We start from the raw sequence: 13,048 nt of genomic DNA on the forward strand, positions 1-13,048 counted from the left end.
TCTGTGATGGTGGGGTATAAAATTGTGTGTAAATTGTGGTACCTGTGATTGTTGGTTTTCATTTTTCTGATTTATTACAGGCTGTTTAAATTTTGGATATTGCATATTAATTGACTGCTGATCATGCACAGATTCACTGTTGAATCGGTCTATTGGTATTGACTGTGGTGCTTTTGATTGATGTTGAAGCATTGGATTAGCTTGTGCTATTTGAGGCGTTCCCGTTAAATGTGGCTGAAACGTATTCACTTGATGGTTCTGATGATTTGTTGGTGGTTGTATTGGTGGCAAATAATTTTGTTCTTGGGGTGTCAATTGTTGTGGCGCAGTAAAGTGTTGCGGTGCAGTAAAGTGTTGCGGCGTAGTAAAGTGTTGCGGTGCAGTAAAGTGTTGCGGCGCAGCTAAGTGTTGCGGCGCAGCTAAGTGTTGCGGTGCAGTTAAGTGTTGCGGTGTATTAAAGTGGTGTGGCTCATTATACGGTTGAGACATGGGCGATTGTTGCTGATAATTAATGTGTTGTTGATTATCATTGTTATTCAAATAAGGATTTTGTGGAGGGTTAGGATTTATTGAATTATAATAATTTGTAATTTCTTGAGGAACTGGTTGACCAGCCCAAGAATTAGGCGCTCCTGCATTTTGTCCATTAAACTGTACCGAATCTGTAGGATTTTTTTGAAGACAATTCACAGCAAGAATCTGTAAACAATTTATTTTATCCTTACTACATTTATAACAGACTCATTGTTATCAAAATCATATTAAATAATTAATCTACTAAAGTTTCTTTTGAACAGTTAATACTTTTTCAATCTTAAGGCTGAAGATTTCAGCAGCTCCCTATTCCCTTAGGTTGTTTGTGTGTGCGGAATTTTTCTTCTATGATATCTAAGATGGTTAGTGCAAATGGCCTAAGTATTAATCTTGTCCACAAATAGTTTTATGACGATAATTAGGCTGAAACAACACCCAAGACTTCGAGATGGTTGTTAAATATGATAAGGACCTTAAAAATTTGGTTCGTTTGAAAAAACTTATAGAGATTATTGTATATGTACCGTTTGGGTGATAAAATTATCTTTTCCATTCAAAAAAACTTAGAAGTTAGGCCTATTAGTATTAGAATATAATATTGATAACGATAACGCTTCCCAATATCTTAATAATTATATATTCATTATTAAATTTAGCTAAAATTAAATAACATTGTATAGCAACTATAATAGGTGTTAAACACGCGTAAGCACAAAACCGGTATGTATAAATTCGATTGGGAAAAGTAATAATTAGTTTATTATACTCATTCTGAGGTCTATTTTATTCTCTAAAAAGGTGATTACAAAACTCGCCCAAACGATATAATATTCATTTTCAGGTGAAAAAGGTTAGGATTCTAAAACTAAAACCTATACCTATAGGCTATAAATGAGGCTTATAATCGTGATTGGCTATTAACTAGACATAGTTCTCCGTAACAAGTTGACTGCTTTGTGCAAGTATCAAAATATATGACCTATGTGATATTCGTAAAATTTTCAATTTTTGCCCTTAATATTTTGCTTATACTTGTCAATGCCGCTCCTGAATAAATGCATCCGGAGCCCTTTATGTACCAGGCCGACACTGGCCGCATAAGTAAACCAAGCAAGATCCCAAACCACTTAAGAGGATTAAGAGTCAACGCACTATTTGTTTACTCTCTCTGGCTCACGCGAACCATAGACAAAACGCATTAACGCAGAATCATTTTTTGATTTGTCTATGTTTTTAAGTAATCTTAGAGTAAAATAACCCATTACAAAAAAGATAGAGAATAATATTTTTTAGGGAGCAATATATCGATTTTTTAATTGTTATTTGACTTTGTATTCGAATTTCAAAAAAAAACTAAACATTTTTGTAAATTTAAATTATGTTAAAATTTTTTTGAGATAATATTTAGACAAATCGATAAGTCATTCCTTCAAAAATATTATTCTTTATCTTTTTAGTATTGGGTGATTTTATTCTAAGATTATTTAAAAACAGAAAAAATGATTCTGCGTAAATGCGTTTTGACTATGTTGTGCGTGGGTCTGGCCCACGAGAGAGAAAACAAATCAGATATCACATCAGAGGATGTGATACTCCGATACTCGCATGTGTTGTCTCCGTCTTACAAGTGCGTAACATTATAAAATATAAATTGTACGCTCAGCCACTGCTCGTAGTCGTACACGCATAGCACCAATAGTTAAAAAATATAGAGTGAATTGACTTCTTATTAAAATTTAAAGGTAAGATTATTATCTAGGTATTATCATATGATTTTTATTATATTTTAATTTTAAAGCGAGCTATGAGAAGGTATTTTAAAATGTTAAATTGTCTGTAGGTATATCTTTAAAAAGGTAGACAAGTGGATGTCGCTCTGCTGTACAGTAGGTTACAAGTTGGTCACTGTAATGGATGGTGTTAAATTTGAATTCAATGATATAATATCATTGTATAAGAAAAACGATTCTGAGCGAAGACGGTCAGACAGCGTATGATATTATAAGTATATTTGATGATATTATAATATATTATATATATTATTATTATAATATTATAATTATATTATTATGAACAAAGTAATTTATATATTACCTATTTACGTGGAACCTTGTTTTAAATATTTAATCCTTAACTATAAAAGTTGAATATTTTATACATTTTTAACTACAAAATAATTATTAAATTTTAAATTTGCTAAATTTTGTCGGAATTCAAACTTTAAATGCTTATAAAAAAAATTGTGCCTATGTATTTTTAATATTTTTCAATTGCTGTTGTAAGAATATACAGGAGCCTTGCATTAAATTTTCATGATTTTTCCCATCAAATAAAATTTTATTGATATTTATAGAAAAAAAAATTAAAAAAATTGAAAACTGACAATGTCTGTAAACAGCTCAAAAAGAGTCAAAATATTTTCAAAATTGTATGGTGTATAGAAAATAAAAATATTAACATTCAGTGAAATTTTCAAATATCCACAGTCATTCGTATTTTAATTACAATAAAATAAGAAAATCGTCACATGAGAAATCGAGCAAATATCAAATGTTGTAAAAATATGTATTTCAAATGCTCATAAAAATTTAATTTGACATTCTTGTAGACATTTTTTTCTAAGATTTTCAATCTTAGATTTAAAAAAAAAAAATTTTACGAATTCTTAACTTAAAATAATTTGCTAATTTTCGTGATTTATTTTGTCAATTTTTGAATCTTAATGCTAAAAAAAAAAAATCTGTGACTAAGGAATTTTAATATTTTTCAAATCTCATTGTAACAATATAGTAGCGGAGCCTTGTATTAAATTTTCAAGTTATTTTACTCAACAAATAAAGTTGTATTGACATTCATAGAAAAAAAACTAATAAAATTAGAACCTGAAAATGTCCCTAAACAGATCAAAACAAATCAAAATATTTTGAAAATTTTATCATGTATAGAAAATGGAAATATTAACAACTAGTGAAAATTTCATATTTTCATGTATCTACGGTCATTTGGTTTAATGTTACACCAAAAACCAAAATCAATTTTCTCGAAAACAGATTTTGCATAAATATTCCCGTTTTTCCTTAATTTTTCTTTTGTTTTTCACGGCGCTTTTGAAAACCACATGAAAAATTGTATTTTTGACCCCCCCAAAGTACCAACTAGATTCACTTTCCTATCAGAAAACATACTGTTGAAGAAAATCGAAGCACTTTTACTGTCCTAAAAGTTGATGACAGACACAAAAATAAAAAACAAATCGTTGTATAATCAATACATTCATCGTTCCACTCAGATTCTAACACTCATAACTTGCTTTAAAATTGAAATATAATAAAAAACAAATAAAAATGCCCAGATCTTACCTTTAAATTTTATAAGGGGTCAATTCATTCTAATTTTCAACTAACAGACCTACACCTGTACTGCCGACTGCTGAGCGTAAAATTTGCCATGTTACACATTCGTAAGACGGAGACAACACATGCGAGTATCACGTCCTCCGCATATAATATCACTCATAATTTATAAGTTTATAACTATATATTATAACTAGTTATTTTACACATTTTAGTCCAGTCAATAGGTATAAGGCTCCAAAAAAGACGTTGCCTTGCATAGCAGTGGCGTCATTTCAGTTTTTGAGAGGGGGGGGGGGGCAAAATTTTTGACCGGCCCAAAATAAAACTGAAAAAAAAGCTCGCTAACATTTACATTACATTACATTACAATATTGCATTTTTATCTCAATACAAATACACTCCTTATACATAATTGTATACTTACTAGTTAGTATCAAAGGTTGACATCATAAGCATACAGGTAAGTAACCCATTACATTTTTTTGAGAGATAATAATAACTAAATATACATATATGTAGAGGTTACTTTAATAAATTAACTATTAGCTACTATATAAAGGCCCAAAACTAGCCCATACCCGGCCCGACAGCGGCCCGCAAATGACAAGGGGGGGGGGCAAATGCACACCCTGCCACCCCCCAAATGACGCCACTGTTGCATAGAATACTAAAGTTTAGAAATTTGGCAAAAAGTTTCATCTTGAGGCCGTCATTGGATTTTAGGTGAATTTTTTTTAGTTTTTTACGGTTTTTCAATAATACCTATCTCAAAAATTATTAACTTTACGATAAAAATTTGAAGATGGTAATCCAAGATGGTATTCCAATCAATAAAGGATAATACCGGAGTAAAATCAAATCAAAATTCTCAACTTGATTTGATATTCGTTGTAATATCACGATATCAATAAAATTATCATACGCTGAATAATGGAGTGGCTTTTGGAAAAAGATATTACTTTTTATTTATGAATCACTAATTTGAGGCCAATTGTGTATAATTAGGTACCTACATAAGTTTCAGATCAAAATATCTGGGATACAATATATATTTATATTTTTTAGTCCCCACCTACAGCAGTAGCACACCCGTTCCCACTACTTCCCAGTATCAACACTTTTTTTACATTAATATAATTAATTTAATTTCAGGGGAAATAATAAAAATTAAGTTCATTACCTATTTACACATACCAGATCGAAGAAATTCGACCACAATTTGATCCAGACACCAAGACTCCTGATTTATAAATTAGCTTCGCCCAACTCAACTTCCTTAATAATGGAAAATAACTTCTAGTCCAATAAGAGTGAACAAAATTAGAAGAGGAAATGTTAACTGCGCTTTGAAACTACCTACTTATAACTTATTAGGTATACTATATATTAACTAGGGATATTATAGTTTGTACATGCAATAATGTACCTAATATAATAAAACAATGTAGTTTCTTTGAAGAGAAAAAAACTCCATTTCAGTCATCTTTTGTCATTAATCATAGCTACCTATTTAAAGATCTACACAGAGCGAACCTTTCTAAACCAAATTTTACAATAAAGTTAAAACATAAATTTATAGAAAATGTATGAGAATGTTTTAAATATTTGTTTGGTCTAACTAAAAACTTTAGTACACGTAGGTCTTGATTTTTGAGTAACATATATGAAACGATAATACATAAAATTTTTATTAATTTTAAAATTAATAAAATTTATATAATACATTACCTTTGACAGTAAAAAAAAAAAGATTCCATATTTTACTGCTCCCATAACTTTTCTTGCTGACTAAAAGCCTAGATTGTCTGGGGTATATGCTATTTCCAATAATTTACATAGATATGTTCTTATAGCATATTGAATACAATACAATGTTGATGAGTGAAACCAAGTAAATATTTACCAGAACTGACAGATAAAGTATGATCAATATAAAATAAATTAAATCAAATATTAGAGTAATTTGATGACTTGACAGTTAATTTGATATGATTGTATGGGCATGTAACAAAAATATAGCTTTTATTAAAAAATTTTAACATTATAGATCAGTTATATAACATAATATTCTAAGTAATAAAAATAAAATAATCACATTTTTTTAAGCCTAAGATATTTTTGTTAGAATAAATTGTGAATATTTTATTATAACTATGAACCAAATCAATAATCTTAGAAATAACGTGTACTTAAACATTTTATTTTCAAAACTTAATAATTTCATAAACAAGAGATATTCATATAACATATAAGTATTTTTAAGTTATATAAAAAAAACATTTTTCTTACTCCTATACTCCAACATAATTAATTTTTTCTCTGACATACAATGCATTGTATATTATCAGTTTGATGACGAATACATACAGTATGAAAGGAGTGCCCACATCTAAACGATATGAGTCCATTATTTTTACCTCGAATTAAAGGATCAGAGTTCAATGGTAACGAACACCAAATACAATTTTCATTCTTTAAATCAATTTGTGTACCCCAATGTGATTTTTTTGAATATTGATTTTTAAGCTGAATAGTTCCACCCATTTCTTCTTCCAATGTTGTTAACATATTTTTACAATTCTATCAAGAAACAAACTATAAAATAAAATATCATTCTGAAGGATTCTTTTGGAAAAGTTGACCCTTACCTCTGTGCCTATCATTGATATATTATTATGATGTTGTAGTGTAGTGATCAAAGCTTTCTTTGAATTTAAACCAACCAACTGAGTCAAAATAAAACTTTGATAAAACCTTAAAAAAATAAAAACCTGATTATATGTCTATTTCAATATAATATATTAATATTATTTATAATCAATGATATTATTAATAATTACCAATTATCAATATCTCCGCATGGTATATTGTTTCTGTGTTTGAAGAGTAAACTTCTAATTTCTTCGTGACTTAAATATTGAAATGCCAAAGACGTTAAATCAGTCCACGCAATTCCTTGATTTTTTTCACCAATATTGCCACAATTCAAACAAAGGCCATTTTTATAGCAACGATTTAATGTGAAAAGTTTGTCAAACAATAATTCATTTTTGTTGATCAAATGCACATCTAACTGATCCACTAAACCCAAATGGATAGCAAGCATAACTTTTGTATGCTTCGAACTATTTAGATTTAAGTTTGATTTTAGAACAACAGGCCAAAAATGAGGCACTTGTTTACAAAAACATTTTATTACATCTTCTAGAGAATTTGTGGTTACATCACATCTTACAAATGTATGTAAAATTATATGCAACTGTTTCAAATTTATATCAGCACTAGATAAATAATCAATAAGTATTTTTCCAAGCTTTTTGAATCTACCATCAACTTTATCCAAAGGAAATCCACATTTACATAAATGGTTCTTCTGATTATTTAGTATCACAAAACTATAAACAGCATAATACAGAATGTTACAATCACTAAAAATATTTTTATCAAAGTGTGACAAATAAGACAAAAATATTGTATTGCATTTTGTGCGATTATTTGACTCTAAATGAACTGAAAACTTCATTAATAAATAAAATACAAATATTGGTTTGATATTTCTTTTGTATCCAAGTATACGAAATGATTCAATTTGGTCCAATTTCAAAAATACATACATTGAATTTAAGTACATTAATAATGGTTCTTCGGTCTTTCCATCATTATTAGAGCTCATTTTCAAAATCTTACAAAATATTGCGTAGGAACATGTTAAGTTACCATTCATCAAAAAATGAAAAATACTTCCCACTTCCATAACTTGACCAAATAATGTGATTAATTCACTGATATCCGTATCTTTTTTAAAATCATTTTCATCTAAATAGTAAGTCAGAAATTCTGGGTAGTCGAATTTATTGACAATCAAAACATCTTTTGTATGTATATCAGCCCATTTTGCTACTAAATTGCTAATAAAACTATCATTTAATGCTTTCTTAATAGTATTCAAATGTTTTTCTTTCAAATACTGTTGGAATGGGAACATTGGTTGTTTTACATGTACAACATTTTCCAAATTAGATTTCACTTCACATACACCATTATATAATTGTTGTAAACAGTCTACATCTAATTTATATCCATTTTGAAGTTTTTTACATATTTTTAAAATAGGAAGTAAATTGAGCTTTTCACGATGTTCAAGGTCCAATTTATAATTGGAAACATCTACTTCGCTCTCATCGACAGGCAGTGGCTCTGGTCGATTAATAGTATTTGATATTTCATATGGAACCAAATCATTTCTACCTGTACTAGCAGTTAGATTATTTAATGTATCTTTAAGAGTTTTACTACTCTTTGCAATTTTATTTGTAACATTTGATCCTATTTCCATTAGAGTATCGTGAAATACCTCAGAAGTAGCCAATGAAACAAATGGAATTGAAGGAATATTCAACTCCATATACATCTGATCAAAAACTTGTTTATTGTTTAACTTAGAATAATCACTGGAGGGATACTGCTGTTCAGACTTTTTAACTTTTTCTAGATTTATATGTATATTTAGCATAGACTTAGTATAACGTAATACAGATTTATCGGACTGAATGGAAATTAAACTATAACTTCTTTGTAATCTATAATTTTTTTTGACATATACACAATTCTTTAAAGAATAAATTCCAGATGGTAACTTAAAAAATTGATGTTTTAAATAATAAGTTTTTTTAATTTTTGAGATCAAATTGTTTGTATTAACTGGCAAGTCTACATTTTGATCTAAGTTGACAAGTGGATACAACTCATCAATAATGCATTTTGTATTTACTATTCTATCATAATAATGTTCTATCAATGAAATGCAGGTATTGTAATCTTCACACTCATAACAATTAACCAAATAATTTTCAAGGGGAGTGATTTTTTCAGCAATAAGCTCGCCATTTGATGACCATATGTATACAGTATCTTCAATGTACTTGACATTTTGTATATTAATATATCCGTCACACCATAATAGAACATTAACTTTTAACATATCCAGTATAAATATACTATTTGATGTATAGGTAAGTAAGCAATTTTCCCAAATTGTATACAGTTTTTTAAAATTCAGAGACTGTGGTGGCCAATTTTTCCCAGAAATTCTTGATAAATCAAATGGTTTTTGTGCAGAAACATTAAGTGTCGGCGGAATGGCTAAACAGTTTTTCAGTTGATGTGTACTTTTTACAATACCATTTAACTCTGCTTCCCAAATCCTTGAACCTGGTCGTGCAGAAAAGATTTTCTTCTCATTCCATGCAACAATACAGCAACCATAATCTCCATCTCTAGGTTTTTGACCAATTTGTTTAAATTGTTCTTTGGACATATCACAAACATAACATCTTGTCAATGTCGAGATCACTAATATATCGTCAGCACTATCTATTTGAATTACTTTTGAATCCAGTTCAATCATAGTGAATGGCGGGGTTTGGAAAATGGCCTTTCGCTGAAAAATATTTTTTGTTAAATGAGTAAAAAATATAAAATGTATTTATATATAGTATTGCTCAATGCATTAAGCCATCAAAATAATTATTTACTCTATATGAATTTATACTTACAACAAATAATGATACATATATTGAAGTGACTTTTCCATTGCAATCTCCAAAATATATTTGATTCTTTGAAGTCCATTCCATAGTAGTGATTTCATGCCCTAAATGTTCAGTAGACTTATTTATCAACTTAGCACCAACCCCGTTTTCATTTCTTTGCAATATACATACAATGCCTTTTTGTGTACCAAAAGCAATGAGCTCTTCATCTTTAGATACAGCAATTTGAGTGACAGATCCTTCCTTTACATTAATTTATAAGTTTATATTAACTATTCAGTAAAATTATATCATCATAAGATTAAAATACTAGCTTCCTTTAAAAGGTGTACTTTTTAATATTAAATATGAAAAATATTCTTTATTGGACTTTTATCCTCCTGGTAACATGAGCACTCACTTTATTTGGAAGCAGTTGTATAAACTCACAAGGTTGTCTGCGAAATACATACAATCCACCACTGGAAGCCCCAAAAATGATAAAGTTTTGAGATACTTCAAAACAAGTATACTAAAGCAGAAAATAAATTTTAAAAGATTAATCACATATTAATTAAAATAACTATTACTAACTTTTATTCTTTGTGTGGTTTTCAGAGGTAAATTAAGTATATTTTTAATGTCAATCCGATTTAACACTAAGATATGATCCGGCATGCTTTTGTCATTCATGTTGTCTTGTAATACAGCCATTCTGAAATTCGTGTAAATCGATACATACGCGTCTTAAGCAGAGAATGAAACAAATATTAATCGTAATCGACTTGGCATATTTTATAGAATTCAAATTTTTAAAATTAGACGATTGTGAATTTTGAAGACGTGAAGTTGAGTAAATTACTCCGTGACTCAAGCTGGTGATAACAGATAAAGTGAATTATGTTATCTATGCTTATGTGTGTTTTTCACACGATTTGTGATAATAGGGTATTTACTATTTTCCCGGTGGATATTGTTCACGGACCAAGATAAACTTTATCTTAGTCCGTGGCCAAAACTACAATTACGGGGGGGGGGGGGGAACTGATAAGAATTGGACGCCAGTTTTGACCTATCCCGATTAGTATAGTTTGTCAGACGTCAGTAAAGTTAGTAGTTACTATATAGTAAGAACTCAGTTGTTGTAGTCATGCTCTGTACTCAGTAGACTAGATAGTACGCAGAATGAGCAGTTGTTTAAATAAAATAATTTATAATATTACGTTTACGACGTTTATCAGGTAAATGTTGGTTTAACATTTTAAAATGCCAAAAGTGGTTTCTCGCAGTATAGTGTGTTCGGACACCAAGGACCAAGAAGAATATAACGAGGAGAAGCCGCTGCACTCGTATTACTGTTTGTGCGGTCAGATGACATTAATTTTGGGTGAGTGAAAGTTAAAATCTATAATTTTTTGTGAGATTTCAATTCAGTCCTAAAAGATTGACTGATTTAAATGTTATGGCTTTACGCAATAATAATCGGTTTTCCTAGAATGTTTCAACAAGATCGCCGCGTATAATTAACTATCCTCCACCAATGTGGCATGATGATACTAAATACTAATGTTTATTGATTTCAGATTGTGCTTTGGAAAAACTACCTCTTCGCAAACGGGATGGGGCCCGAGTAATTGATGGTTCTAAGCATGCCAATAAAATGACCTACGATCAAGACGAAACTGTTTATTTGAAACGACAAGAAGGTGTAGAAAAACAACATAGATTAAAGTGCAAAAAGTTTGTGATCCTTATTAACTTGAGTACCTATTTCAATAATTACCAATTCAATGTTTTTTTTTACAGATGCGGTTTATTTTTGTACTATAAACACCAGGCCAATAATAATGTTTTTTTTATTGTACACGGGGCTTTGATCAAATGTACTGGCGAGGGTCCTAAAATGGATATATATAATCAAGTGGCTGTTGAAAAACCAAAGAAAATTATGGTCACCAAGCATACTAAGAATATGGGCAAGTTCAGTTCGGTGACAGTATCTACTATTGACGAAGAAGAAGATGAAATTGAAGCGGTAAGTCATTGTGCATCATATATTATTATTTATTATTAATTAATTATTATGTTGAAATATTTGACGCTATAAATATGTTCTTTTGTAAATATAGAGGGAAGTAGCAGATTCATATGCAAACAATGCACGTATTATTGAAAAGCAGCTAGAGAGGAAAGGCATGCATAAACGTAAAACAGCAGATTTTGTAGAACCAGAAATAGTATTGGACATTAAAAGACATGCTCGTGGTACATTGCTAGAGAAATAATATTGTATTTTTATTTTTTATAAGTTAATTTTAATACTGTAATATTACTTTCTTATTTGTAAATAAATAAACAATTGACTTGCGATTACAGTGTTATTTTATTTTAAGATTGAATTGATTCATATTTTACACACAGATTGATTTCACAATGGATTTTCATCGTTGACTAATAACTGATACACAAGATCCGGCGTTCTAGACATCAATGCTGATGGATTATCATATTCGTTAGTTGGATTGTGTACATGTTCGTAGAGTTGTTTATAAACAGCAGAAATCACTTCATTAGATTGCCGCCTAACCTTACTTAAATGTAAAGGATTTTTTAGACAACCAATTTGTGGTACAGCTACAGTATGAGGCATGACTAGCATGCTTTCCAATTTGCTCTGCAACAATTAATATTATAATTAAGCAGACAACTAATACATTTTGGTAACTTTCAATTTGTAAAGAAGATTATGGTAAGATTAACATATTGATGGTTAGAAGGTAAAAGGGTGTAAGTGGCACTTTTTTCAAAATCGATGTTTTTGCATATTGTCGTAAATTAATCCAACCTAAACATTGATATAATTTGTTAATATTCAATAATCGATGTTTTAACATGTGGACGTAAACAGCATAGAATTGAAGGGAATGAAAAATTGGGTGTAAACATCAAATAAAAGACATAAACGACATTCAAGGAAATCTGATAAAACGTAAGCATCACTGTTGAAGGTTACATCAATTTATCGTTTTAAATTGCTATATCATATTATTGCTTAAAAAGAAATAAGTAATTACAATACATCTATATTTTTAATGAAACTTAAAAACTAATGAATAAAAAAATGTTATAATAATAGAACGCTTATTTTACTTAACTGACGTTGGTACCAAAATTCGGTGCATTATATTTTCATTATTATAATTACCTTAGGTACAAGAAAAATTTTCAAATATAAATTGGAGCCCAGGTAAATATTTAATTTTAATAATTTACTAAGTATATATTAAAGTGTGTTTGTATATTTTTACGAAGATTTTACTAAATATGAATATTATTAATTCTAAAATAATTATTTTCACAAAATAATGGTTTTAAATCTTAAACTTATATTTTCAATTTTTTTAATACTTTTAGATCAAATCTTTATTGAATTTAATTAATAATATAAAAAAAATAACAATATTAGTACTTTGAAAGCCATTGCTTTAAGAGGACGTCGTACCCGCATGTGTTGTCTCCGTCTTACAAACGTACGACATAGAAAATTTTCGTTCAGCAGATTCAATAGTGTGTTGTTAGTTTTGATATTAGACTGAATTGACCTATTATCAAATTAAAAGGTAAGAT

At 29.2% G+C, this 13,048-nt stretch overlaps 4 protein-coding genes across 6 annotated transcripts in view; 1 reads left to right on the forward strand and 3 right to left on the reverse strand.

Moving 5' to 3' along the window:
• The window catches only part of LOC100571147 (nuclear receptor coactivator 6), a 23,580-nt gene extending 17,760 nt beyond the window's left edge, over positions 1-5,820 (reverse strand). Inside the window, exons 1-2 of the mRNA XM_029487112.1 lie at positions 5,619-5,820; positions 39-699 (exon numbers count right to left, since the gene is read on the reverse strand). Coding sequence (XP_029342972.1) covers positions 39-699; positions 5,619-5,663 — 706 coding nt within the window. The 5' untranslated portion in view covers positions 5,664-5,820. The remainder of the gene's footprint in view (positions 1-38; positions 700-5,618) is intronic.
• A 165-nt stretch (positions 5,821-5,985) lies between these two features.
• On the reverse strand, positions 5,986-10,314 carry LOC100570863. 2 transcript variants are annotated; one of them, XM_003247136.4, is made up of 6 exons: positions 10,016-10,314; positions 9,843-9,953; positions 9,446-9,685; positions 6,731-9,330; positions 6,539-6,644; positions 5,987-6,470 (listed from the first exon to the last, which is right to left on the reverse strand). In XM_003247136.4, the coding sequence occupies exons 1-6, from the start codon at positions 10,133-10,135 to the stop codon at positions 6,198-6,200; spliced, it is 3,450 nt and encodes a 1,149-aa protein (XP_003247184.1). In that variant the 5' UTR covers positions 10,136-10,314; the 3' UTR covers positions 5,987-6,197. The 2 variants fall into 2 exon arrangements, with proteins under 2 accessions (XP_016663105.1, XP_003247184.1); XM_016807616.2 differs by lacking the exons at positions 9,843-9,953; positions 10,016-10,314 and having other exon boundaries at positions 5,986-6,470; positions 9,446-9,543; positions 9,614-9,685.
• Positions 10,315-10,490: 176 nt separating this feature from the next.
• LOC100166858 (UPF0428 protein CXorf56 homolog) lies at positions 10,491-11,792 on the forward strand. The gene is made up of 4 exons (XM_001952107.3): positions 10,491-10,808; positions 11,005-11,161; positions 11,228-11,456; positions 11,551-11,792. The coding sequence occupies exons 1-4, from the start codon at positions 10,688-10,690 to the stop codon at positions 11,704-11,706; spliced, it is 663 nt and encodes a 220-aa protein (XP_001952142.1). The 5' UTR covers positions 10,491-10,687; the 3' UTR covers positions 11,707-11,792.
• Cog6 (component of oligomeric golgi complex 6) overlaps positions 11,786-13,048 on the reverse strand; it is a 10,439-nt gene continuing 9,176 nt past the window's right edge. For both annotated transcript variants that reach the window (XM_008188746.3, NM_001160398.1), the window contains 1 exon segment: positions 11,786-12,095. In XM_008188746.3, the coding sequence (XP_008186968.1) occupies positions 11,850-12,095 (246 nt within the window). In that variant the 3' untranslated portion in view covers positions 11,786-11,849.

This window comes from Acyrthosiphon pisum, chromosome A1, assembly GCF_005508785.2.
Source record: "Acyrthosiphon pisum isolate AL4f chromosome A1, pea_aphid_22Mar2018_4r6ur, whole genome shotgun sequence".
Classification (NCBI taxonomy): Eukaryota; Metazoa; Arthropoda; class Insecta; order Hemiptera; family Aphididae; genus Acyrthosiphon; species Acyrthosiphon pisum.

Bases quoted from the DNA above. Each gene is read 5' to 3' on its own strand.
- LOC100570863 (XM_003247136.4), bottom strand. From the start codon at position 10,135: ATGGCTGTATTACAAGACAACATGAATGACAAAAGCATGCCGGATCAT. The intron at 9,954-10,015 runs GTTAGTAATAGT...TTTCTGCTTTAG, and splicing joins AAACCACACAAAGAATAAAA to TATACTTGTTTTGAAGTATC. The intron at 6,471-6,538 runs GTAAGGGTCAAC...GTTTCTTGATAG, and splicing joins TATCAATGATAGGCACAGAG to AATTGTAAAAATATGTTAAC.
- LOC100166858 (XM_001952107.3), top strand. From the start codon at position 10,688: ATGCCAAAAGTGGTTTCTCGCAGTATAGTGTGTTCGGACACCAAGGAC. The intron at 10,809-11,004 runs GTGAGTGAAAGT...TATTGATTTCAG, and splicing joins TCAGATGACATTAATTTTGG to ATTGTGCTTTGGAAAAACTA. The intron at 11,162-11,227 runs GTTTGTGATCCT...TTTTTTTTACAG, and splicing joins CATAGATTAAAGTGCAAAAA to ATGCGGTTTATTTTTGTACT.